Genomic DNA, 23,502 nt, shown 5'->3' with positions numbered 1-23,502 from the left:
TTATCTTTGTTCCATAGTTCATCCATTCTCCTCTTTGTAGGACGTCATCATCTTAGGTTAGAGGACCTTTCTTCGGTTTTGGTCTTGACGTGCATACAGCTCTATATCCCTTCAGCAGTTCCCAGGGGTGAGGTGGCTCCTGTCCGCCGGCTGACCCCCATGCAAACACGCTCCATCTGCTGCTCCTTCACTCTGTCTTCCCATGATCCCCACCTCTCGTTGTGATTTATAAAGTCAGCAAGAAAAATGGTAGCAGCTCTCAGGAAGGAAATTTTAGTCTCAGTGTGACAGACAGGGTGAGTTGAGACCATCCTCCTACATCGCTAGGTTAACTTTATGAGACTATTATAAAACCACACACTTCATACTTTTACATTACAGTTCTGGGCTAGGAAACATGATCCTAACTCTGGTTCTACATGTAAGGCAACCAGTTGCCACTGATTCCAGTCACAGAGGTGGGGCCCAGGGAACTAACTGTCCAGCAGAAGGCAGGCGCCACCCTGGAGACTTGACACCTTCTGGTAGCACATGGCTGGTCCTTTCTTCACTCAACACACACTTCAGAGATGTACATGGCACCACACCCGGCCTCAAGTCAAAGCTCGGCATGCCCGGCCTTCGCTGCAGCAGCTGTCCACTTTGACTCGTACACGAGGACCTCTGTGGCCTGAGATGACCCTTCGCCGCTCAGATATCTTTGAAGGAAAGGCCGGGGGCTGCCTAAGGACGCCGCTGCTGCCAGGTAGCCTGGCTGGATTAGTAATAGCCAGCTTTATCAGCCCAGGATTTTTGTTGTCTCACATTCTGTTTGCCCTTCTTAGCAACTGCCTCTGAAAGGGCTATCTCCCAGCTAATGCTCCCCGTCCTCCCTCCGTAGAGGACCTGCTCATGAAAATATCTTCAGTGACCCACGGCCTAGAAAAGCATCAAGCCCAGAACACAGGGCCAAACTCGGAGCTCCCAACATTGCAAGCAAGATCGGAGAGAGAGATGCCCAACTTGGGGTTATGCCCAACTTGAGGTTAACGAGCTCAGTTATTTCTCCCAGGGGTGGCAGAAGTCAAGGGGCAGTGCATGTTCCCCTCTCACACATGGACTAATCTGGCATGTTAGTTTGTCTCTAGCTTGTCTCATGGTGTACTACAAAACAGAACAAAATTCCCTCCCTATACATTGTCTTTTTAGAAATCTTATTTGTAATGTCTTAATTTCTTGCTTATCGTAGCCAGACTTCACAGAAGAAAGACTGACTCATCACTGACACCCTCACCCTCATGTGATATCTGGTAATCACTCTTGAGTGATCTCAATCAGGATGTTGGTGCTTTGTAAGAAAACAATCCATAGAAAATTAAACTCAGGGTGTCTTAGTTAAGGTTTCTATCGCTGTGAAGAGACACCATGACCATGGCAACTCTTACGAAGGAAAACAATGGGGTCTGCTTACAGTTTCAGAGGTTTAGTCCATCATCATCATGGCAGTATGCAGGCTGACATGTGCTGGAGAGGTAGCTGAGAGTTGTACATCTTATACAGGCAACAGGAAGTGGCCTCGGACACTGGGCATGACTTGAGCATATATGAGACCTCAAAGCCCGCCCCCACAGTGACAGACTTCCTCCAACAAGGCCACACCCACTCCAACAAAGCCACACCTCCTAATAGTGCCACTCCCTATGAGGGGCCATTTGCATTCAGACCACCATACAGGGGCGTGATGCTATGGCCACCCTCTCCCTGCCGGGTATGGAAGATGCTACACTGAGTATCTGGGGTTTTAACTCGTCTTTCCGTCCATAGGTTCAGCTGTTTGGCAGTTGATTGCATCCTTCCTGAGGCTTCCGATCTCAGGAACCCACTGCATAGTCGGCTCTACTATAGGCTTCTCCCTGGTGGCCATCGGAACGAGAGGAGTGCAGTGGATGGAGCTGGTGAAGATTGGTAATTGGCATCTTCTTTTACCTTTAGCGAGTAAAGTTCGCCCTCTCTAGAGTGAGTTTCATTGGAAGTTACTTTTGTAACGCTCTTCCTTCAGATGTCAAGGTTTAGAAGACATGGACTGTATAGGTAGGTAGTGCATTTTCCTTCACAGTTTCTGTTAATGGAGCCGATTCACTGTCACGCGTCAGTTTTAACTCCATTCTTAAAACGTTACAGCATCATCTAGCGTATGGAATCAGTATCTCATTTTTCCTTGCCAAGCCGAAGAAAAATTTATTTCACTGAAATCAGCATCGCAGTCGGAGAAAGATTAGGGCCAGGTCCCAGTGAGGAAAAGCCTTAAATCCAGGAGTCAATGTTTACATGTTACAGCCCTGGGGAAGCCTCAGAATGAAGCTAATGTGGTTTACTTCACTAAGTTGCCAGCTGCCCAGGTCTGCCTCCTGAAGGAAGCACTGTTCCTTCCGTCGGGGGTCCAGCTAAGCTTAGCTAGTGAGAATCCCCTAGGGCCCACTCAGAATGGAAAGTACCATCTCAGGCCTGCAGGTGGTTCATGGTTCCCTAGAACCATCCTAGCCTTAGGAGCTATAGGTCCTAATGGGCCCCTGGCCTGCCAATCAGGGCCATGGGCCACCATGAAAATCACCTGTGTCCCAAAGCTTCTGGAATAACAGCTCTCCACTCTTGCCTAGGAGAACTTCCTGAAGGAGCAATGAAGAAGTATCCACACCCCGATCTTACTGTACACCTCCAGAAGTCTAGGGGCGGGGCCAGAGTGTCACGGCTGTTTGAAAACTCCCAGGTGGTTTCTTGGTGTAGCCAGAACTTAGAAGCACCCGGTAGAGGCTAACACCGGATTTCTAGTCATTGGGTGTGAGGAGTGAAAGCATCAAGCTGGATGTGGTTAAAGGACATAAAACATGACCCACCTTATATATAACCCTTGCTGTTGGGACAAGACTCGACTAGAATCGATAAAAGCAAGCAAGTGCCTTAGATCAGTGGATCTCAGCCTTCCTAACATTGCGACCCTTTAATACAGTTCCTCATGTTATGGTGACCCCCAACCCTAAAATTGTTTTGTTGCTACTTCATAACTATAATTTTGCTATTATGAGTCATAATTGAATCATAATGTAAATATCCAATATATAAACTATCTGCCATCCCAAGGGGTCATGACCCACAGATTGAGAAGCCCTGGCTTAGAGGGAAATCATTCATGAACTGAAGCTAGAGTTTGGGAACCACAGTAACCCACCAGTATAGCCAGCTATATGTGACTGTGCTTGGGCCTGAGGAGAGCCGTATATGAGGGAGGGCTTCCTTAGCTCTGACACTGGCTAACAGGTCTGGTACTGTGTTAATATAGGTACCATATTGCTTCTCGCTGCATTGTTTAAATATGCTTGTGTGTAAATCTTAACATTCACTGAATATCCTTTTTGATCATTCAGTTGCTTCCTGGTTTATATCGCCACTTCTTTCTGGCTTCATGTCTGGGGTGCTGTTTGTGCTCATCAGGATGTTCATCTTAACAAAGGTGAGTGAGACTGCTTTAAAAAAAATTTTTTTTTAACTAAATTTTAGAACTAGTTTTGGTACTGCTCAGTAGAAACTCGCCACAGTAGGTCGGTGGGAGAACTGGTTTGTCATGGCCAGGGTGCGCTGGAGTTTGAGTAAGAGGGTCATCATAAGTCGTCAGAAGCCAGGGTGAAGGCCCAAGCCTTGCCAGAGCCTAGCGCACAAGGCTAGGCTCGATCATGTAGTTTGTTAGCTGACACTCCCAGAGATGGGCTCAGACCTCAAAAATGGAAGGAGATGATTTCCTGGTTGTTACACAGAATATGACAAAAGTGTTAAGATTTTTGAAATTGAATCGTTAATTAAAAACAGCTGAATAATCTCCTTACTCAATACAAAAGTGCTGTCCTAGTCTGGGTGACTAGGCTGCCATGGAGGCTGTTGGACACCATAACGGTAGCATCATGAGGAGGAAGGGGTTGTTACACTTCCGGTCACAGTTCACCACTGAGAAGTCTGGACAGGAACTCAAAAGGGCAGGAACCTGGAGGCAGGAGCTGATGCAGAGGCCGTGGAAGGGTGCTGCTGACTGGCTTGCTCTCCATGGCTTGCTCAGCCTTTCTTATGATTCCACCTTCTCAGCCTTAGCCCCACCCACAGTGGGCGTGCCCTTCCCATCAATCACTAACTGCCTTCAGCCTGATCTTGCTGAGGCAGTTTCCTGTTGAGGTCCCCTCCTCTCAGATGACTGTAGCATGTGTTGTCCAGTTGATGTAAAAGTAGCCAGCACAGATGCTTTCCAGTTTGTTTTTTTTTTTTTAATGGAGAAACACTGGCTTAATTTAAGAGGATAAAAAAGGAAACACAGAGATCCTTTTTGTCAAAACAAAACAAAACAAAAAAACCAAAAAGATTGAAATTAGAATGTGCTGGGCATGGTGGTCTTTAATCCCGGCACTTGGAAACACAGAGGCAGGCAGGTTTCTATGAGTTCAAGGCCAGCCTGATCTACATAGTGAGTTCCAGGCCAGCCAAGGATACATGGTGAGATCCTGTCTAAAATAATAAAATAAAATGAAATGAAATTTTAAAATAGTAGAATTTATTAAGATCAGTATTCTGGCAAAAAAAAATTGATTGTTGTTTCTTATTTGTCTATCAAAGGGCTGTTGCAATTTCTTTGTTTCTTTTATAACCATATTTTATTCTTTAATTTTTATATAACATGTTCTTTGTGACACACAATATTATATTTAATGCTTGTACACAATGTATAATAATCAAAGCAGCATTTCCATCAGTTCGGAGATTATGATTCTCCCTATGGAGGAGAACATTCCAACTTTTAACTCTAGTTACTTGGAGTAGATAATGAATTGTCTCAGACTGCAGTGACCCTGTGGTGTGTGTCACGTTAGAAGTGACACTATGTGGCTTCCTATCACTGTGAGAAAATACGAAAATAAACAACTTGGGAGGAAGTAGGTTATTTGGGCCCAGGATATCAAAGGTTTCAGCCCCCATGGGGTTCTTTGTCTCTCTTGCCTTGTGCCAGCGATAGCCCGGTTCATCATGCAGAGGAGATGATGTCACTTGTGGTCCTTGGTTTAGGTCTCTACTCTGTCTGGTTTCGGGGCCACGCCCCCCCCCCCCCCCAGCCTGGCTTCCTCCCACTATATCGCATCTCTGAAAAGTTCTCCCACCTCCTCTTAGCACTTTAGAGGACATACAGGATCCAAGTTCAAGCACACTGCTTTCCTGTCGAGCTATTCCTGTAGCTGTATGCTTTCTTTATTCCTTCCTTGGTCCCCTTCCTACCTGTGGTGACCTTCATTCTCTTCTGTCCTCGGATGGGATCAGTGTTTATTCTGAAGATAAATATGTGCAGTACTTTTCTTTCCGTGCCTAGCTTATTTCATGTTACATAGTGTCGTCTAGTTCTATCCAGGTTACTGGCAAGTGACAGGATGTCATCCTTTTATGGGTGAATAATATTCCATATTGTATAATATGTGCCACATTTTTTTAGCTCTTTGATTCATCCTTGGACACTTGGTTGACTTGTTGAAATACTGAACAAGCTATAAAGCCTACTACTTTTAACTTTATTTATTATTATTATGTACATACATAATAATTACGCGCGCGCGCGCGCATGTGTGTGTGTGTGTGTGTGTGTATGTGATTTGGGGGCACATGTGCACAGCATGTGTGGATGTTAAAGAACAACTTTATGGACTCGGTCCTCTCTACTCTTGTGTTCTTCCTGGGATTTGAACTCTGGTTGTCAGGCGTGCACACAGAGTACTCACACCCACTGAGCCATCTCACCAGCCCTTAACACCTACGTCAACAGCCGTGTTACAACTATTGTCCTCCCTAGTCACAGTTCCTCTTTTTGCTGTTTCGGTTAGAAACATGGCCAGATGTGGTCTGGAAATATTAAATGGAAAATTCCACAAATAAAAAAAAATGTGTAAGTTTTACATTGCATGCCACATGAGTAATGTGGTGAAATCTTATCCCATCCGATGCCACCCAGCACAGGATGTGACCTTTCCCTTTGTCCAGCACCTCCATGTTGTACCCAGGACCCGCCGTTGATCTCCTGTTAGCCATCACCATTACGGTACCACTGGTGTTGGAGAAACTTTCATGAGGAAGCCCGACCATGCCTCCTTTGCCTCACTCCATCTCATCACACATGGACTGTATCATCTCACTTCGTCACTAGAGGAAGAAGGGGAAGTGTGGCAAATAAGATATTTTGAGAGAGAAAAGATATTCACATAACCATACACATATATAGTCACAATTGTTCTGTACTGTGTTACATTTACTCTCTTTCTGTGCCTCACGGTCAATCTGCCGCGCGCGCGTGTGTGTGTGTGTGTGTGTGTGTGTGTGTGTGTGTGTGTAAATTAGGTTGCGTTTCAAAGCGTCTCCTGGAAGCCTTGGCATGCCTTCCACAGGGATCGGACAGAAGAGCTGCTTGTGCTCATTCAGTACACTAAGGACATACCTTCCTTCCTCCGTGTGTTCTTAAAAACAGAACTGTTTTCTTAGTATTGACTGTCAGCCATTGAAGGATTCATTCTCTTGAATAAGCACAGACTTAGTCATCACTGTGTCTCAGCATTCTTCCTCTGGGTTAGGACATTAAGGTTACTTTACATCTTGGCTACTGGCCTTCACCCGTCCTGGTTCTCTGCCTAGATGCCATCCTCAACCAGAACACTCCTCTGAGCTTCCTGATGACATTTCCCAGGGCACCTCTCCTATCCCAGAGTTGGAAACGCCCTCCCTCCCGCTCCAGGACACTCTGCTCTTGTTATGGCACTTGGTAGTGTGAGCTGTGTTACCTCTTGGGTCCCGCCTGCTTGCCCTGTGACTGTATGATCTATGGGGTAGAAACATGAGTGTCTCAGTCACTTTGAATTCCAGTGCCTCCTGTGTGCTTACCACCCTTAGAGATGCTTGTTACCAATCTGTTAGGAGTAAATAATGCCACTGCACATCTCTTAGGGAGCCAGACTCTGATTCCACTGGAGACCGTTGGAATCCCAGGTGAGTGAGAGGCAAGTCTCTCCTGGTTCTCTCTCCCTCCCTCCTTTCTCCTCTTTCTCTTCCCTCTCTCCCATTCTCTCTATAATTCATACTATTAAAAGGATTCATTTGAAGAAACCAAAAAGAGATCTCTTGGCCCTGAACAGTGTGTTTCTAAAGGTAGGGAAAGAAAGAACAGGAAAATGCCCATTTCTGAAGAGAGGTAAGATTCAAATCAATTCTTTTGTAAAAGATTATTTTTTTAAATGATCATCTCTTCCTGGGCCTTTTAGGATTCCCACAGATAATGCAACAAAAGAACTCTGAGGTCACTACTTCCCTGCTCACGAGACACACCACCCCACCCACCACCCCACACCACCACACCACCCACCACCCCACCCTACCCCACCCCACTCAGTACTACTCAGTACCCCAACCGCCACTCAAGTGCACCCCACCCCAGCCGCCACTGCCCTATCCAACCCTAGCCTACCACCCCACCCCAAACAACCTCACCTCAGCTCACCTCAGCTCACTGTACCCTAGCCAGCACCCACCCACGAAGCCCACTGCACCCTACCCAAGCCAACTCTGCCTCCCCTCACCCTGGCCCCCTCCAGATTGACCCAACACTCAATTTCAATGCAAAGTGCTCATTTAAAAACAAAAAACAAAAACCTCCAACCTGGTACACTCTATTGAGGCAGGTCCAAGCCCCTCCTCCCTGCACCAAGGCTGTACAAAGTGTCCCACCATAGGCACTAGGCTCCAAAAAGCTGGCTCATACACCAGGGACAAGTCCCGGTCCCAATGCCTGGGGGCCCCCCAAACAGTTCAAGCCAAACAACTGTCTCGCCTATCCAGAGGGCCTGGTCCAGTACCATGGGGGCTCCTCAGCTATTGGTCCACAGTTCATGTGTTTCCACTCGTTTGGCTAGTTGTCTCTGTACTCTTTCCAATCATGATCTCGATATCTCTTGCTCATAAAATCCCTCCTCTCTCTCTTCAATTGGATGAGAGACCTTGCCTTGGAGGAGATGGGAATGGGGGTGGGGGATGGGAGGAGGGAGAATGGGAGAATCTGTGGTTGATATGTAAAATGAATAGGAAATCTCTTAATTAAAAAAAAGGGGGAGGAGCTCCAACCTGAGCTACCTGTTGTCACAACTACCTTGCCTTGCTCACTGCAGTGTTGGAAACCCCTATTCCTAGTCAACCTTCCTATTCACTTGCATGGACACTCTGGACCGTTTTTTAAGAAGACCAAAATGGGGGGGGGGGGCCTGGAGAATATGCTGGATTTTTGGATGAGTGACAGATGACAAAGGATGGACAGGAAGGAGGAAGAGAAATGGGGACAGGAGGGAAAAGGTCTCAAGCAGACCTTTCTCTTGTGACCGTCCACCTCAGGAGTTGTTGGGTAGGAGTCCTCCAACAGCCGTGGTTCCCGAGGAAACAATGCTTTAGAAGGCAGTGGCAGCGTCCGGCCTCTCCTTTTCGGTCCAGTTGGGGCTCTTCCTGGGGCACACCTCAGGTGGCATGCTGGCTTTGTCTGTCTGTCACCCAGGCTTGTGTTTCTGTGTCTGCCCCCTCACGCCTCCTCCCCCGGTCCCAGTAGAGCCCACACACAGGAGGAACCTTTCCTGTCCCTCTTACATTCTTTATTTTGCATCTCAGTGGCCTTTGGTTGTAACATATGGCACATCCCTGTAAGTGTACCACGGTATACTTTGGAGCTCAATTACTTGTTGCAATATTTAAGTAGCAACTGTACACTAGTACTGTTTTGATGTGTTTCTAGCCTACATTATTCCTCCAAAAATCTTGTATAAGTCTGCTTAAAATCGCATTTTTAGGGGCTGGAGAGATGGCTCAGCAGGTAAGAGCACTGACCGTTCTTGCAGAAGATCTGGGTTCAGTTCTCAGCATCCACATGACAGTCCACAACCTTCTGCAACTCCAGGCTCAGGGTTCCAACGCCCCCTTCTGGCCTCCGTGGGCACTGCATGCCTGTGATGCACATAGACACGTGCAGGCCAAACATCCACCCAAACACTAAAGTGAAAATAAAGAAATCCTTTTTAAAAATAGCATTCTGATGGCTTCACAGATGTAAGTTCATCTCACATACATGCAGTGCCATTCTTGTGTGTATACTAAGAGAATGTCATAGCCAACGCCCAGAATTACAAATAAACCTTCCATGACACAAAGAGCCCACAATTCTTAGTGACTTTTAGTAGCTGAAGGTTAAGTACTGTGTCTTATTTAAAGAATTTGAAAATCGTAGCACATGGGAGAATGTTTGCTTTGTTTAATTGACGTATTATTGTTGGGGGGGGGCACACATGCCACAGCACGCATGTGGAGGCCAGAGGACAACTTGCAGGAGTCACATGAGGTACAGAGAGTGAATTCAAATCATCATTATCAAAGGGCAAGGGTGTTATCTTCTGAGCCATCTTGCTGTCCCTGAAATAAATATATTTTTTTCTTTTTTAATTTAGTGTATATGGTGTTTTGCCTGCAAGTGTGTCTATGTAGCATATATGTGCCTGATGTCCACACAGGGCATTGGAGTCCCTAGAACTGGAGGAGAGACAGTTGCGAGCTACCATGTCGGTGCTGGGAATCAAACCCAGGTCCTCTGGAAGAGCAGCCAGTGCTCTTAACCACTGACCCATCTCTTCAACCCTGCTTTATATATTTTAATATAGCTAAAACGCGCCTAGCCATAGAGTCATTTAAAATCTGCCACCGATGCTATGATGGCTGTCACTTGACTACTAGAATCTTCCGAGGGTAGAGAGTCCACAAACAGTTGTTGAAAGTAGACTGTTGGGTGTGAAGATGATCTTAGACAGAGGAGAACGCAGTAGAGGTTTGGAAGAAGTTAAAGGCAAACTCTGGGCTTGGGACCTTGGGCATGGACCTCCCTCACCCATTTTCTGTTTCTAAGTCTGATGTCAGCTCCTGTGACTCTAGCATTCTCTAACGTGTGCAGGCCACATCTGGCCTGCTGACCCTGCATCTGTGTAGAAGAGATGGCCTCAGCCGAGGCAGCAGCTCCCGTCAGCACCACACCGTAGTACTTTCCTGTAATCAGGACTCTTGTCTTTTTGTTTATGTTGCTACCAGATGTTCTCGGTCCTGACATCCCACTTTACTCATTGTCATACAGGAGGACCCTGTTCCAAATGGTCTCCAGGCACTTCCTCTGTTTTATGCTGCTACTATAGCAATAAATGTCTTTTCCATCATGTACACAGGAGCACCAGGTAAGACGCCCCCCCCCCATGGAATCTTAAATAAGGAGTGTGTTATAATTTAATGTCATTCACTTGCTTTGTAGCTAGCATTGGAGTTGACTAATAGTAAATAGCATTGTTCACAGTCATTGGGGAGTAGTAAAGAAAATAGTAAGTGTATTTCCTTGTTTTAAAAACCAAGAAGATACATGAAATCCAAAACCAACAGGCTTTCGAGTTAAACAGTGAAATCCCATTCTGCCACTACCCAGATATGTTGCCCTAGCAGCCAACTGAAACTCTGCATCTTAGAACATGTTCTGATGGCCAGGCAGGGCCAGGAGGAGAGTGCATCGCACATGTGGTCCAGGTGTCAAGGATGGGAAGATGGGTCAAAAGTGGTCTCCAGCCATGAGTACAGAAATTCCCAGGGCATTATCAAACTCTGTTAGGCCCGGTCCTAGTGATTTTCTTTTCAGAATTACTCCTTTTTTCCTATTCTGATTTTGGGGTGGGGTGGGGAGCATGGTGGCACATACCTGTTGTCCCAACACCACAAAAGGTGGCCTGAGTTATCAGTTTCAGGAGAGCCTGGCAATACAATACCACACCAGAAAAGAAGAGAAAATGTCTCTGTGTGTGCTGGTCTTTCAGAATCATGACCACTCTTCCGTTTGAGTCCTACAGAAACCTGAAGTGAGAATATTTTCATACACATTGCAGCTAAAAAGAAAGAAAGAAAGAAAAAGGCCAATAATGACTGTTGGTAATAAAACAGCCCCTGACACATACTGAGTTTATCAGGTGTCGGGCACTGTGGGACGTGTCCTGCCTCCACTATGTGTCCTTTTAAGAACTAGACTGTGATTCTCCTTACTTATCTAGGGATGCTTTGTTTGGTTTTAGTTTTTTTGTTTTGTTTTGTTTTTTGAGGTGAGGTCTCCCTATATAGCCTTGGCTGTCCTAGAACTTACTATGTAGACCAGGCTGGCCTCGAACTCACAGAGATTCACCTGCCTCTGCCTCCCCAGTGCTGGTATTAAAGGAATGCGCCACTACAACTAGCTTTTGGATATCTTGTTGCCCAGATACCAACTCTGGCACTGGGACTGTTGATGAATAATAACCTGCAGCATCCTGGTATAGATTTTTAATATTCCTAATGAGAGGTGGCTCTGAACACTACGTATATAGTAATTATAGAGATAGGCTACGAAAAATATTGGGAGATTATTTTTAAGAGAACTTAGAGAAAGAATGTGTTATATTCCATATGTACCAGGTTGCTTGAGCTATCTTACATATCAGTAAAATGTCATGACTGAGACACTGGGTCCTAGACTAAGGGCCTGGTGTAAATTCTGCTCCTTAGCTTTGCTGCTCACATTAAATGATACTGAGGGTCTACTTCCGATCTTCAAAGTGGCATTGATTCTGATAGATCCATCTAAAGATCAGCTCCATGGATTTATATGATCTATTCCTTACAACAAACGGTGAAGTATCACGTCTCCCTCAACGTCTCATCACCATATAGCTTCATTTCCCCAGAATAATCCACTCTACCAGCAAGATAGTTCTCATAGCAAATACGCAGTAAATACGTACTTAAAAGATAGATCAAAGACCAAGACGTGGTGCCAAGAAGGCAGGCAAACATAAATCAACCGAACGCTTTATGATAAAATCACAGTTGTCTCCTGACGTCTGGTTTCTGGCTTTTCTAGAGAAAACCTGTTCTTGAGGCATGGCTATCACAGCAGCCTCCTCCTCTCCCTCCTCCTCAGCATCCATTTTCTTTCTCTTCTCCACTTCCTCCTCCTCAGCATCCTTTTTCTCATCTCCATCTTTGTTTTATTCTCCTCCGCATCCTCTGTCTTCTCCCTCTGCATCTCTTTTCCTTCTCTGCCTTCTCTCCTGCCCTTTTCCCTCCATGTCTTCCAGCTCTAGCTGCTTCTTGTCCAGGCCCAAGGAAGCCGGCTCACTAGAAACTGTCAGACCTCCACAGTCTTTGTAGGGAGGCTGGGTCCTCTTGCGGGATCTCTGGGTCCCGTGGCTGACTGCAGCATCCAGGCTGTGGAGAAGCAGACGCTGCCATGGCAGCTAGCCCTGAGGTGAGACCGTCTCCAGTTCCCATCAAGGGCTAGATTCAAAACGAAGTTCTTTAAATTTGCTTTTATCCACCCCCCAAAAAAAAAATATTTGCAGATGCAGCCTGGTCTGAGAAAGCTGCTCTATATTTTTAAAATTCTAACTATAGAGCAAATTTAAGAAGTGTCATATTTATTTCAAAAGCATGACTCATTTTCCTGAGTTTCCCAGCATCCTTTTCATTTACATGCTTCTGCTAATGCTTTAAAATGTTGGTCTAAAATAAAACAAAACCCAATAGCATCGTTTACCCTTTGAGGGAGGATGACAGAGAGCAGGCAAGCCTGTGTGTGCACATGTGTGTTACTGTGGGACGGTGTCCACAGACATTGTTAAATGGCAGGAGGAAGCACAGACTAGAACATGTAGCATAATTATGGGTCTGTTAAATGAACATCTTCTTTGTTTTTTGAGACAGGTTCTTAAGTGTAGCCCTGGCTGGCCTGGAACTCACTCTGTAGACCAGGTTGGCCTCTAATGCACAGAGATCCACCCACCTCTGCCACCTGGGTGCTGAAATTAAAGATGTGATCTCCACTCCCAGTGAGAATGAACTAATTTTTTTTTTTCTAAATTGAAAATGTTTGCAAACAATGAATTCTGATCACAGTTTCCCTTCCCCCCTGCCCTCCCAAACCTTCCTCACTTCCCCACCCATCCACCCCAAGCCTTCTTCCTCTCTCTCTTTAGAGAACAAACCGGCAAACGAATGAACAAACAACAAATAAAACAAAACAAACAAAAAGGCACAAAAAAAACACAGACACGCACAAACAAAATCACACATATACACAAAATAGAAAATCATAATGTACAAGCAGAAAACCAGTAAGACAAAAGACTGCCCAAGCCAAGCAATGAGATCCAAAAGAGTACAAAAATACCATGGAGATCATTTTGAGTTGGGCATCTCCTGCTGGCCGTGGAGCCTCCCTTAAGTGTGGTTTGTATACCAGGGAGACTGTATTGGAGAAAACTAAGTTTGCCTTTGCCAGCCATTGTCAACTGCAGATAGATTCTTAGTTAGGGGTGGGAGCTTGTGTCCACTCCCCCTGCTCAGGGCTGGACCCCCATCTGGCTTGAACCTGTGCAGGCTCTGTGCATGCTGTTCCTGTCTCTGCGAGTTTATGGGTGTGGCTGTCCTATCGTGTCTGGAAGACACTGTTTCCTTGGTATCACCCATCCCCCTCCCTCTGACTCTTAGAATCTTAACAGCTCCTCTTCCAGAGAGTTCCCTGAGCCCCGAGGTGAGACATTTGATGGAGACATCCCATTTAGGATTGAGTGTCCCAAGGTCTCTCACTCTCTGCACATTGTCCAGTCGTGTGTCTCTGTGTTACTTCCCATCTGCTGTAGGAGGAAACGTCTCTAATGATGGCTGAGAGAGGCACTAATCTAGAGTATAGCAGAGTGTCATTTAAAGTCATTTTATTGCTCTGTTCCTTTAGCAAGATAGAATGTCTGGGTTTCTCCTGGGACCATGGCCTATCTGGTCTCAGGTTCTTAGCCAGATGAGCAGTGTCAGGCCTGGGTTCTATCTCATGAGGCTTTAGATCCAATCAGGGAGCGGTTGGTTACCCCACAACTTTTGTACCACTACTGCACCAGGGTGTCATACAGGTAGGTCACCATCGTAGATCACAAGTTTTGTAGCCAGGTTGGTGTTTCCATTTCTCCTCTGGTAGTGTGCTGAGTACTTTCCAGTACCGTGAATAGAACTAGTTAGTAGCAGGGTAAAGGTTCTAGTTAGGCACCAGCTCGCCTTCTTCGTGTTCTGTGAGATATGTAGGTGTTGTCTTCAGCAATAGGGCCTGACCATTGGTTTGTGCAACCAATAGCCTTGTCAATAGTCTGCGTTTTGGGGTGCTTCTTTGAGGCCCCTTTGGCCAACAGCTGAATTAGATCTAACCCATCCTTGGCACTGGAAGTTTTACTTGGTGGTGAGAGATGTCTAGCTGAGGCTTAGTCTCCCCCATGATTTGATGACTCCGTTTAGATTTCTTTCACATGTGTATGTATTTAAAGAAGCTTCTACTGTAGTAGGTTTCCATATGACCCCTCCAGTGGCCCTTAGGGTTAGCTGTTCCTTCCTTTATCCTCTCCCTTACCCCCCTCTTCCAACTCTTAGTAACACTCTACACATACCTAGAAAATGCCCGGAAAGATACACACCAAATAATCTGCCCCTCCTTCTCCAGGAAAGTGTGCTCAGCGGAGAAAGGGTAGTAAGAACATTTCATATTTGTACATCATATGGTTCACTGTGGTCATGATAATATTATTTTTAAAAGCATGTATCATGTGCAAAATTGAAACCAAATGTGGACCCTGCATCGAGTCAGTGACAAGGAAGGTTGTAGACGAGCAAGCAGCGGTAGACAGAAGTAGATTGGTCCGGGCTAAAGCCTTACTAGTTTTAATATGTTTAATTTATTTTGTAGATTCTGTTCATGATTACCATATGCAAAAAAAATGAGATGCAATACAAAATAATGACAATGAAATTATTAAAAGTTCTGTCATTTCTTCTTCTTTGGGGAGGGTTTGGATTAGAACCAAAATGTTTGAGGTTAGCACCAAATCACTGTTGATCATCATCTCTTTGTTGTTTCGAAAATGAGAGGAGCAGGAGATGAAAAGCCCTTTAGTGGTGTGAGCTGAAAACAAGTTCCAGGCTCACATTGCTGGTTCCTGGCAGCCGCTTTTGGCTGAGTGAGCACAAGCCGTTCAAGCTGTGCCCTACTTTGTCCGTCCACAGTGGGGGACAGCCGTGCTGCCTGGTTGCCCCCCCCCCCCCGAAGTTGTGATTATCTGAAACGATTTGAGAGTCTCACCGGGAAGACTATCCAATGCAAAGTACTTTCTCAGAGATTGTGTTGTATATGAAGCAGCCCCAAGTATCGTATTTAGAAGAAACATTTTGCTGTGTGTGGACGTTGGTTTGAGCGTGGTCCTCGTTTTTGTTTCTTCTTTTTCTTGAGACAGGGTCTCATGTGCACACACAGCCCAGTGATAGGGTTACCTTGCATGGCTTATTGAGCCGCTCTGGGATCAAGTCCCTGGGCAGAGCTAAGGAGGACCCGGGCTGGGCTGGGCTGCTGGTTAGCACAGCACAGCCGGAGGAGGTCTGGAGCCATGGCTCCCTGCCGTCCCTGGACTGTGGGAGTGGATCCATCTAAATGTCTAAACCCCAGCAGCCACCTGCTAACCGTAAGCAAGCCAGGCAGGTCTGCGCTTTGTTTTTAATATTTGTGAACATTCTTGCTGACCTCCTGTGTATGTTGCTCTTACAGTTATAAAAACGCACGATAATACTTTGAGTAACTTTGAGCTGATTAATCTGTACAAAACAGTTAGGGAAACATCAGTAAAACTTCTCTTTCACAATTAAAAGTGCCTCCAATTTACACAACTGGCATTCTTAACTATATTTTTAAGTTACTTTATATATATATTATATTATTATATTAAATATATTTAAACATACATATTTAAAGCCAGTAACTTATATACACTATATATTATTACATAATTACACTATATATTGTAAGTGTTAATATATAATATATACATATGAAATGAAACCCTGCTGGAACACATGTCCAGGCCTCTGGCTGCCCACTGCTATTTCTGGTTCACACATTTTCTTGGAAGCTTGTGACCAGGTGAACATTGCTACTGTTTCTTTCTGAGCATAAGGAAGTGATCAGGTCAGCCAGCTTGGTGGAAAACACTGGGTCTCCTCTCTCCAGAACTTGTTCTGACCACGTATGGCTGCCTCCCGTGCATGACTGTGTGCTACAGCTAGTTCGCATCTCCATAACGACGCATGCATTGGCTGGTCTAAAGATTCTTACTCTTAGAAATAGGGCTGGAGAAGGAGGTGGAGAGATGGCTCAGAGGATAAGACTTGTGCGGTTCCTCCAGAGGACCTGAGTTCAATTCCCAGCACCCATGTCAGGTGGCTCACAGCCTCCCTGTCTTAGTTAGGATTTCTGCTGCTGCGATAAAACACCAGGGCCAAAAAGCAAATTGTGGAGGAAAGGGCTTATTTGTCTTACATTTCCACTGTATTGTTCTTCACTGAAGGAAGTCAGGACAGGAACTCAAGCAGGGCAGGGACCTGGAGCAGGAGCTGATGCAGAGGCCATGGAGGGTGCTGCTTACTGGCTTACTCATCATGGCTTGCTCGGCCTGCTTTCTTTCTTTTTTTTATTTTATTTATTTATCTATTTATTTATCCATTTATTTATTTATTTTGTGTTTTTTTTTTTTTTGAGACAAGTTTTCTCTATGTAGTTTTGGTGCCTGTCCTAGATCTCGCTCTGTAGACCAGGCTGGCCTCGAACTCACAGAGATCCGCCTGCCTCTGCCTCCCGAGTGCTGGGATTAAAGATGTGTGCCATCACCACCCGGCTCAGCCTGCTTTCTTATAGAACCCAGGACGACCAGCCCAGGGACAGCACCACCCACAATGGGCCCTCCCCCATCCATCCCTAATTAAAAAAATGCCCTACAGCTAGATCTTACGGAGGCATTTTCTCAACTGAGGTTCCCTCCTTTCAGATGACTCTAGCTTGTGGCAAGTTGACATAAAATTAGCCAGGACAACCCTGTAACTCCAGCTCCTCCAGGAGGATCCAATATCACTGGCCTTTACAGGCACCCAGACTCACATACATGCACATTCATGACTTAAAAATTAGAGCTGAGGTAAGATATTCATTCCTGGCTGTATATGCATAGGTGTTCATGTGTGAGCATGGATGTTTCCGTTCTATACCTGTAGATATTTCTGAAAGGTACCTGTTGTCCCCAGGGACAGAGAACAGGTACAGTTCCAGGGAGCTAGAGGGACAAAAGTACTAAGCAAGAATGCTGGTACTGAGCCACACGCACTCCCTGCCCTCATTGCTGCTCAGTGCGTTGCTGGCGGTCACTGGGCAGGTGTGCTGTGTTGTGATTTCTTAAATTGACATTTTTGAGGAAGAGGTACATTTGTAAGGTTTGTTTTTTTTTTTTTTTGGTTTGGGGTTTTGTCTCATGAGACTTAACACTTATGATCCTCCAGCCATTGCTACCCCGGTTGTGGGATTTATAGGTGTGCGCTACCACACCCAGAATTTTATTTCTTTCCAAGCTGACTTTTAAAGAGGTGCATGCATGTGACCAGGGGTGTGACAACATCCATTGACTGCTGACAAGCGAGCAAAGAGCCAGAGAGGCGGCACAAGCCCACGTCATCCACAGAGCCACCACTTCCCACCATGGGGAGGGGCCGTCGGTTAGGACAGAAGACTGCGAGCGCCATGTTTGCCTGGTCCGCGTAGATGCTGACACAGCACATACAGTAAACAGGGTAACACAGCTTTCCTGTGCTGACCGTGCCAACATCATAGCGTTTTAAGAGTTAATTCCTAACAAGCACAGATTCTCAAGACCATAACATTCATAAACACAGTCCTGCCGTCTGCCCCCAGGTGTACCACGTGTTTGGTTTGGTTTCATGCCCCTGAGATTTTGGTTCAGTGCAAAATCTGGGTGGCTTGTCTGATCGTGCAGGAGCAGAGGGTAAGTCGCTGTGGGCGGCTCTACCAGTACCAACTCTGCTGTTCACTTCCTTTCCAGTGCTGGGTCTGTCGCTCCCCATTTGGGCCATAGCACTCATCTCCCTGGGCGTCGCTCTGCTGTTTGCCTTCTTCGTGTGGCTCTTCGTGTGTCCGTGGATGAGGAGGAAAATAGCAGGTAAGCAGGTCTTTATTCTTCCGAATTACAACCCTGCTCTCGATTCCTGGGGCTTCCTATGTAAACAAACAAGTCTCCTTAAGGCTGAAGGAATTGGAGGTGACAGGTTCCCAGAACGGTGCTGGGATGCAGACTCCAGCCTCTGGCTCTCCACTTGTTTCTTGATAGTTTGTGACCCACGTGAGCATCATTATTTGTTTTCAAGCATAACTCTTAAGTGAACCAGTACAGCCAGGTTCTGCCAGCTTGGTAGAAAACATCTGTCTTTGGGGAAATGCAAACAGCTACCATAAAAGATAGCATGTTGTGGCAAGAGCGGCTAAATTAAAAGGCCAGTGAGTGCAAGTGAAATAACCTGAGTTCTTACAGCTTCATGGTGGGCTGACTGCGGAATGGGCCTTGTAATTATACTTCAGTGTGGGCACATCTCAGTCTGAAAATCTGTGTTCAGAAGAGCACGAAGATAAATGAAGACAAACACTTTCCAACTGGAAGATTCATGGCAGCCAAAGGATTGGTTCTTTGCAAGTTGATTTATGTATATATAACATAAGTGTAATCAATATCCCAGCATAATATTTTATAGCTCTCTACTTAAGCTCTTCATAAGTCTATACAGAAAGCTAGTATAGTGTTGACAGTGTTGAAGTGGGAAGATTGAGACTTCCTGCCTTCGAGACTTGTTATAAATACTATATTATAATATTATATAATAAGATATAATATTACAATACAAGGCAGTGGGGTGCTGTAAAGAGGCAGACGGGTCAGTTACACAGACTCCAGAGAAATAGGCCACACAAATATGGCTAATATATTTCAAAACTGGTGGTTCAGTGGAGAAAATATATGTCTTTTTTTGTTTGTTTATTTGTTTGTTTTTTGAGATACTCTGTTGACCAGGTTGGTCTTGAACTCTCAGGCATCCACCTGCCTCTGCCACCTGAATGCTGAGATTAAAGGCATGTGCTGCTGCCATCTGGCATTTTAGTTGTTTTCTTAAAAATTTCTTAATATATTTTCATGACACAAAGTTTCTCTTAATGGTGTTTTCAGAGAGCAAGAGTTTTCAGTTTTCATGTTGTATCATTTGTAAATTTCTTCTATGGATCATATTTGGTGTCACAGACAAAGTTCTTTGCTTAACCAAGGTCACAAAAGCTCTTACTCCCCAAATTCTTTATTATTTTTACATCTATATTTGTGGTACATTTTGAGTTAACTTTAAAATAAGGCATAATGTTTATAGTAAGACTCAGCTTTTGCTTTGATGTGTGGACATTCAATTATTACAGAGATTTCTGTTAAGAGGGACGGTATTTTTGCCAAGCGATGGTGGAGGCAGATGGATTTCTGTGAGTTCAAGGCCAGCCTGGTGTACAGAGTGAGTTCCAGGACAGCCAAGACTACACTGAGAAAGCTTGTCTTGAAAAAAAACAAACAAAAAAATTAACTAAAACATGAGCAATGTATTTGTATTATTTTTAATCATATATACATGTATATCTCTGTGTGGGAGTTTGTCCACGTGAGTGCAGAGGCCCATAAAGGCCAAAGGTGTTAGACACCCCTGTAGCTAAAGGCAGAGGCTGTTTGTGAGCAACCCAAGTAGGTATTGGGAACCAAACTTGGGTCCTCTGGAAGAGCGGTACTCACTCTTAATGTCTGAGCTCGCTCTCCAGATAGAGCAAAATGTTTGAACACATTTCACCAGAGTAGAGATGTAAGTGTCAAATGAACCCATGCAAGGTTCCCTGACACTAACAATCAAGGAATACAAAATACAGTGAGCATGAGATATCACTTCATACCATTTGAATGGCCATGCTAACTGGGAGAAGAATTAAAAAAAAAACAAAACCCCACCACTAACAACAACAACAGCTAGAACCTTCCAGATGTCCCCAGCGCTAGCAATACAGAGTGGCGCAAGGGACATCTCGGCAGTTCTTAGATTACACATCACAGGCCACAAACATTTTTCTAACCACTCCTAGGGATTTCCCCAGAGAAATAAAAACCGAGACTCCCACAAAAACTGCCCACGGGTGTTTATAGCACCTTGATTGCTGTCACTCAGAACGGAAACCCTCCCCCTACAGATGATTGGCAGGATAAATGAAGTGTGGCTCCACAGTGTAGTTAGTGCTCAGCAATGACAGGGAACTGACGGCCACTCGTGTGCCAGCGTAGACGAGTGGTGAGGGCGGTGTGCTGAGTGAAAGAAGCCTCCTCAGATAGTTACCTACCTTGTGATGTCATCCGAAAGACTTTCTGGAAAACGCAAAACCGGAGGGCGGAAGATAAGGGCAGTGGTTGTCTCAGGCAGGGCTGAGCAGAGGAGTAGATGGATGGGGCTGTGGGGACGTCTTACGTCCCCCTCGTCATGGCGCCTCTTCGGAAACTCAGAATCACACACACACGCAAAGGCAGCCTCCTTCCTGTGTGTGAATGTTAAGACTAAGAAATTTTATGGGGATGGAGAGATGGCTCAGCAGTTGAGAGCATGTCTGCTCTTCCAGAGGACCCAGGTTCAATTTGTATTTGAGGCCCAGCACCCACCTTGAGCAGCTCACAAGTGCCTAATAACTCCAGTTCCAGGGGAATCCAGTGCCTCTGGCCTCTGCAGACACTGCCTTCACATATCATATCATATCATATCATATCATATCATATCATATCATATCATATCATATCATGAAGGAGCTGGAGAGAGAGCTCAGAGGCCTAGAGTACTGGCGTTGTTGCAGAAGGCAAAGGTTTGGTTCCCAGCACCCACAAGGCAGCTCACAACTGTCTGTAAACAGTTCCGGAGGCCATGGCCCCAGCTTCCTGTTTCAAGTAAATGGAATCTCCTTGTTCCTTTTGAGGAAAAAAGGCTTACTTGTTTTATAGAATCTGATTTGATAAAAAGAAATCTGAGACCAATAATTTATTGACCAAGAAAAAAGAACAAATGTATTAGATTAATATATTTAAAGACAATAAGAATAATAAACATTTCAGTAACTCTAAGGCTAGTCTGTCTAGAAGGGTTGTAGATTTATAGAATGTCAGCCCTGGGAGAGGCCTGGGCAATCAAATTTAACTGTCTTTTGTTGGGTTTGGATATACTAATAAGTCAGGCGTAAGTACCCATCATTTACTTAATAGCTGTCTTCAAGAGCATTGATTGAGCTGGTGGTGGTGGTACACACCTTTAATCCCAGTACTCAGGAGGCAGAGGCAGGTGGATCACTGAGTTTGAGGCCAGCCTGGTCTACAGAGTGAGTTCCAGGACAGCCAGGGCTACACAGAGAAACCCTGTCTTGAGAAACAAAAAAACAAGCCAAACATATATAACATTTTGTTTCTGAGGTAAATACCAAAGTGTAAAAAGATACGTTCACATTTTAATATTTATTCATTTTTATTTATTATTATCATTTTTAATATTTCTTTTTAAAAGAAAAAGAATTCATTTCCAAAATCTGTACTTACTTCTGTATTTTCTCTAGGCAAATTAGAAAAAGAGAGGGCCTTATCGCGCACTTCTGACGAAAGCCTCAGTAAAGCCCAGGAGGTGGAGTCCCCCTTTAAGGAGCTCCCTGGTGCCAAAGCCAGCGATGACAGTGCTGTGCCCCTCACCAGCCCGGCTGGGGAGGCCGTGGGGCCCTCGGAAGGCACGTCAACAGGGAACCACCCCCGGACAGCCTATGGTAAGACTAACTTGGAGAGCTTGGACAGCCTATGGTAAGGCTAACTGGGAGAGCTTGGGGACAACACGGGAAGACCTCAGGAGGTAACCAGCCAGCCCCAGCATGGGTACAAAAGTGTCCCCAAATTTCATGTTGTATGCTTTTGATGGACAGGGACCTAACCCAGAGCCGTGTGCATGCTGAGCATGTGATTTTCCACTGAGGGCCATCCCCCCGCCCCCACCCCGCGCCCCGAACCCTAAATAAGCATCTCCCTAAATTATTTTCAGGTCGGGCACTTTCCATGACCCATGGCTCCGCAAAGTCACCCATCTCCAACGGCACGTTCGGCTTCGAAGGCCACATGAGAAACGACGGCCATGTTTATCACACCGTTCACAAAGACTCGGGGCTCTACAAAGACTTGCTGCATAGAATCCACGGAGACAAAGGCTCCGAGGAGAAGCCGGCTCCCGAGAACAACTACCGGCTGCTCCGGCGGAACAACAGCTACACCTGCTACACGGCGGCCATCTGCGGCATGCCCGTGCACACCACCTTCAGAGCCGCGGACGCCTCCTCCGCCCCCGAGGACAGCGAGAAGCTGGTGGGCGACACCGTGTCCTACTCCAAGAAGAGGCTCCGCTACGACAGCTACTCCAGCTACTGCAATGCGGTCGCCGAGGCAGAGATCGAGGCCGAAGAGGGCGGCGTGGAAATGAGGCTGGCCTCTGAGCTGGGGGATCCCGACCAGCCTCACGAGGACCCCACGGAGGAAGAGAAGGAGGAGAAGGACACCGCAGAGGTCCACCTGCTGTTCCACTTCCTGCAAGTCCTCACTGCCTGCTTTGGGTCCTTTGCTCATGGTGGCAATGATGTGAGGTACATATCTTTTTTTTTTTTTTGGAAGGGGGGCGTTCGAGACAGAGTTTCGCTGTGTAGCTTTGCGCCTTTTCTGGATCTCGCTCTGTAGACCAGGCTGGCTTCGAACTCACAAAGATCGCCTACCTCTGCCTCCCAGGGCTGGGATTAAAGGCGTGCGCCACCACCGCCCAGCTCGAGGTGCATATCTTACTCATTTATATACTATATATATATATATATATATATATATATATATATATATATATATATATACACACAATAAGGGTCGGTCTACTCCATGCAGGGATACAGAAGTCCCTGCCACTGGGCAAAAGGGAGCACAGACAGTAAGCACACATATAAGTACCCAGGATGCACTAGAGAGTAGAAAGGGGGTCACAGTGATAAGTCAGCTAGCTGCATGGGGAAGCTCACTGAGCAGGGTCTGAAGGAGGTGAGGGAGCCGGCCATGTGACCCGGTCAGGAAGAGCAAAGAGGAGATGCACAGGGTGCAGTGGAGCCTGCCTGGGCTACTCTGCAAAGAGCAGGAGACCTCGGACAGGGGAAAGTGGAGACTGAATCAAGTCATGGTACAGTCATGGAGAACCGTGACGGCATTGTGTTCTGCTAGGCATGGTGGTGTGCAGCTGAGTCCTGACTGCTCTGCAGGCTGAGGCAGGGTGTTTGCTTGACCCCAGGAAGTCAGGACTAGCCTGGACTACACAGCCACTTCAATGAGCTGTCCAGGGGCTGGGGAGATGGCGCAGCAGTTAAGAGCAATTGACGCTCTTGCTGAGGAC

At 45.9% G+C, this 23,502-nt stretch overlaps 1 protein-coding gene across 2 annotated transcripts in view; it reads left to right on the top strand.

Annotated features, from left to right (window-relative positions):
- Slc20a2 (solute carrier family 20 member 2) overlaps positions 1–23,502 on the top strand; it is a 102,731-nt gene that overhangs the window by 69,187 nt on the left and 10,042 nt on the right. For both annotated transcript variants that reach the window (XM_076553642.1, XM_006982998.4), the window contains exons 3-8: positions 1,804–1,944; positions 3,402–3,487; positions 10,199–10,295; positions 18,045–18,161; positions 21,659–21,859; positions 22,129–22,720. In XM_076553642.1, the coding sequence (XP_076409757.1) occupies positions 1,804–1,944; positions 3,402–3,487; positions 10,199–10,295; positions 18,045–18,161; positions 21,659–21,859; positions 22,129–22,720 (1,234 nt within the window). The remainder of the gene's footprint in view (positions 1–1,803; positions 1,945–3,401; positions 3,488–10,198; positions 10,296–18,044; positions 18,162–21,658; positions 21,860–22,128; positions 22,721–23,502) is intronic.

This window comes from Peromyscus maniculatus, chromosome 17, assembly GCF_049852395.1.
Source record: "Peromyscus maniculatus bairdii isolate BWxNUB_F1_BW_parent chromosome 17, HU_Pman_BW_mat_3.1, whole genome shotgun sequence".
Classification (NCBI taxonomy): domain Eukaryota; kingdom Metazoa; phylum Chordata; class Mammalia; order Rodentia; family Cricetidae; genus Peromyscus; species Peromyscus maniculatus.
Note: the sequence above shows the minus strand (reverse complement) of the source record. Positions and strands in the feature narration are given on the sequence as shown.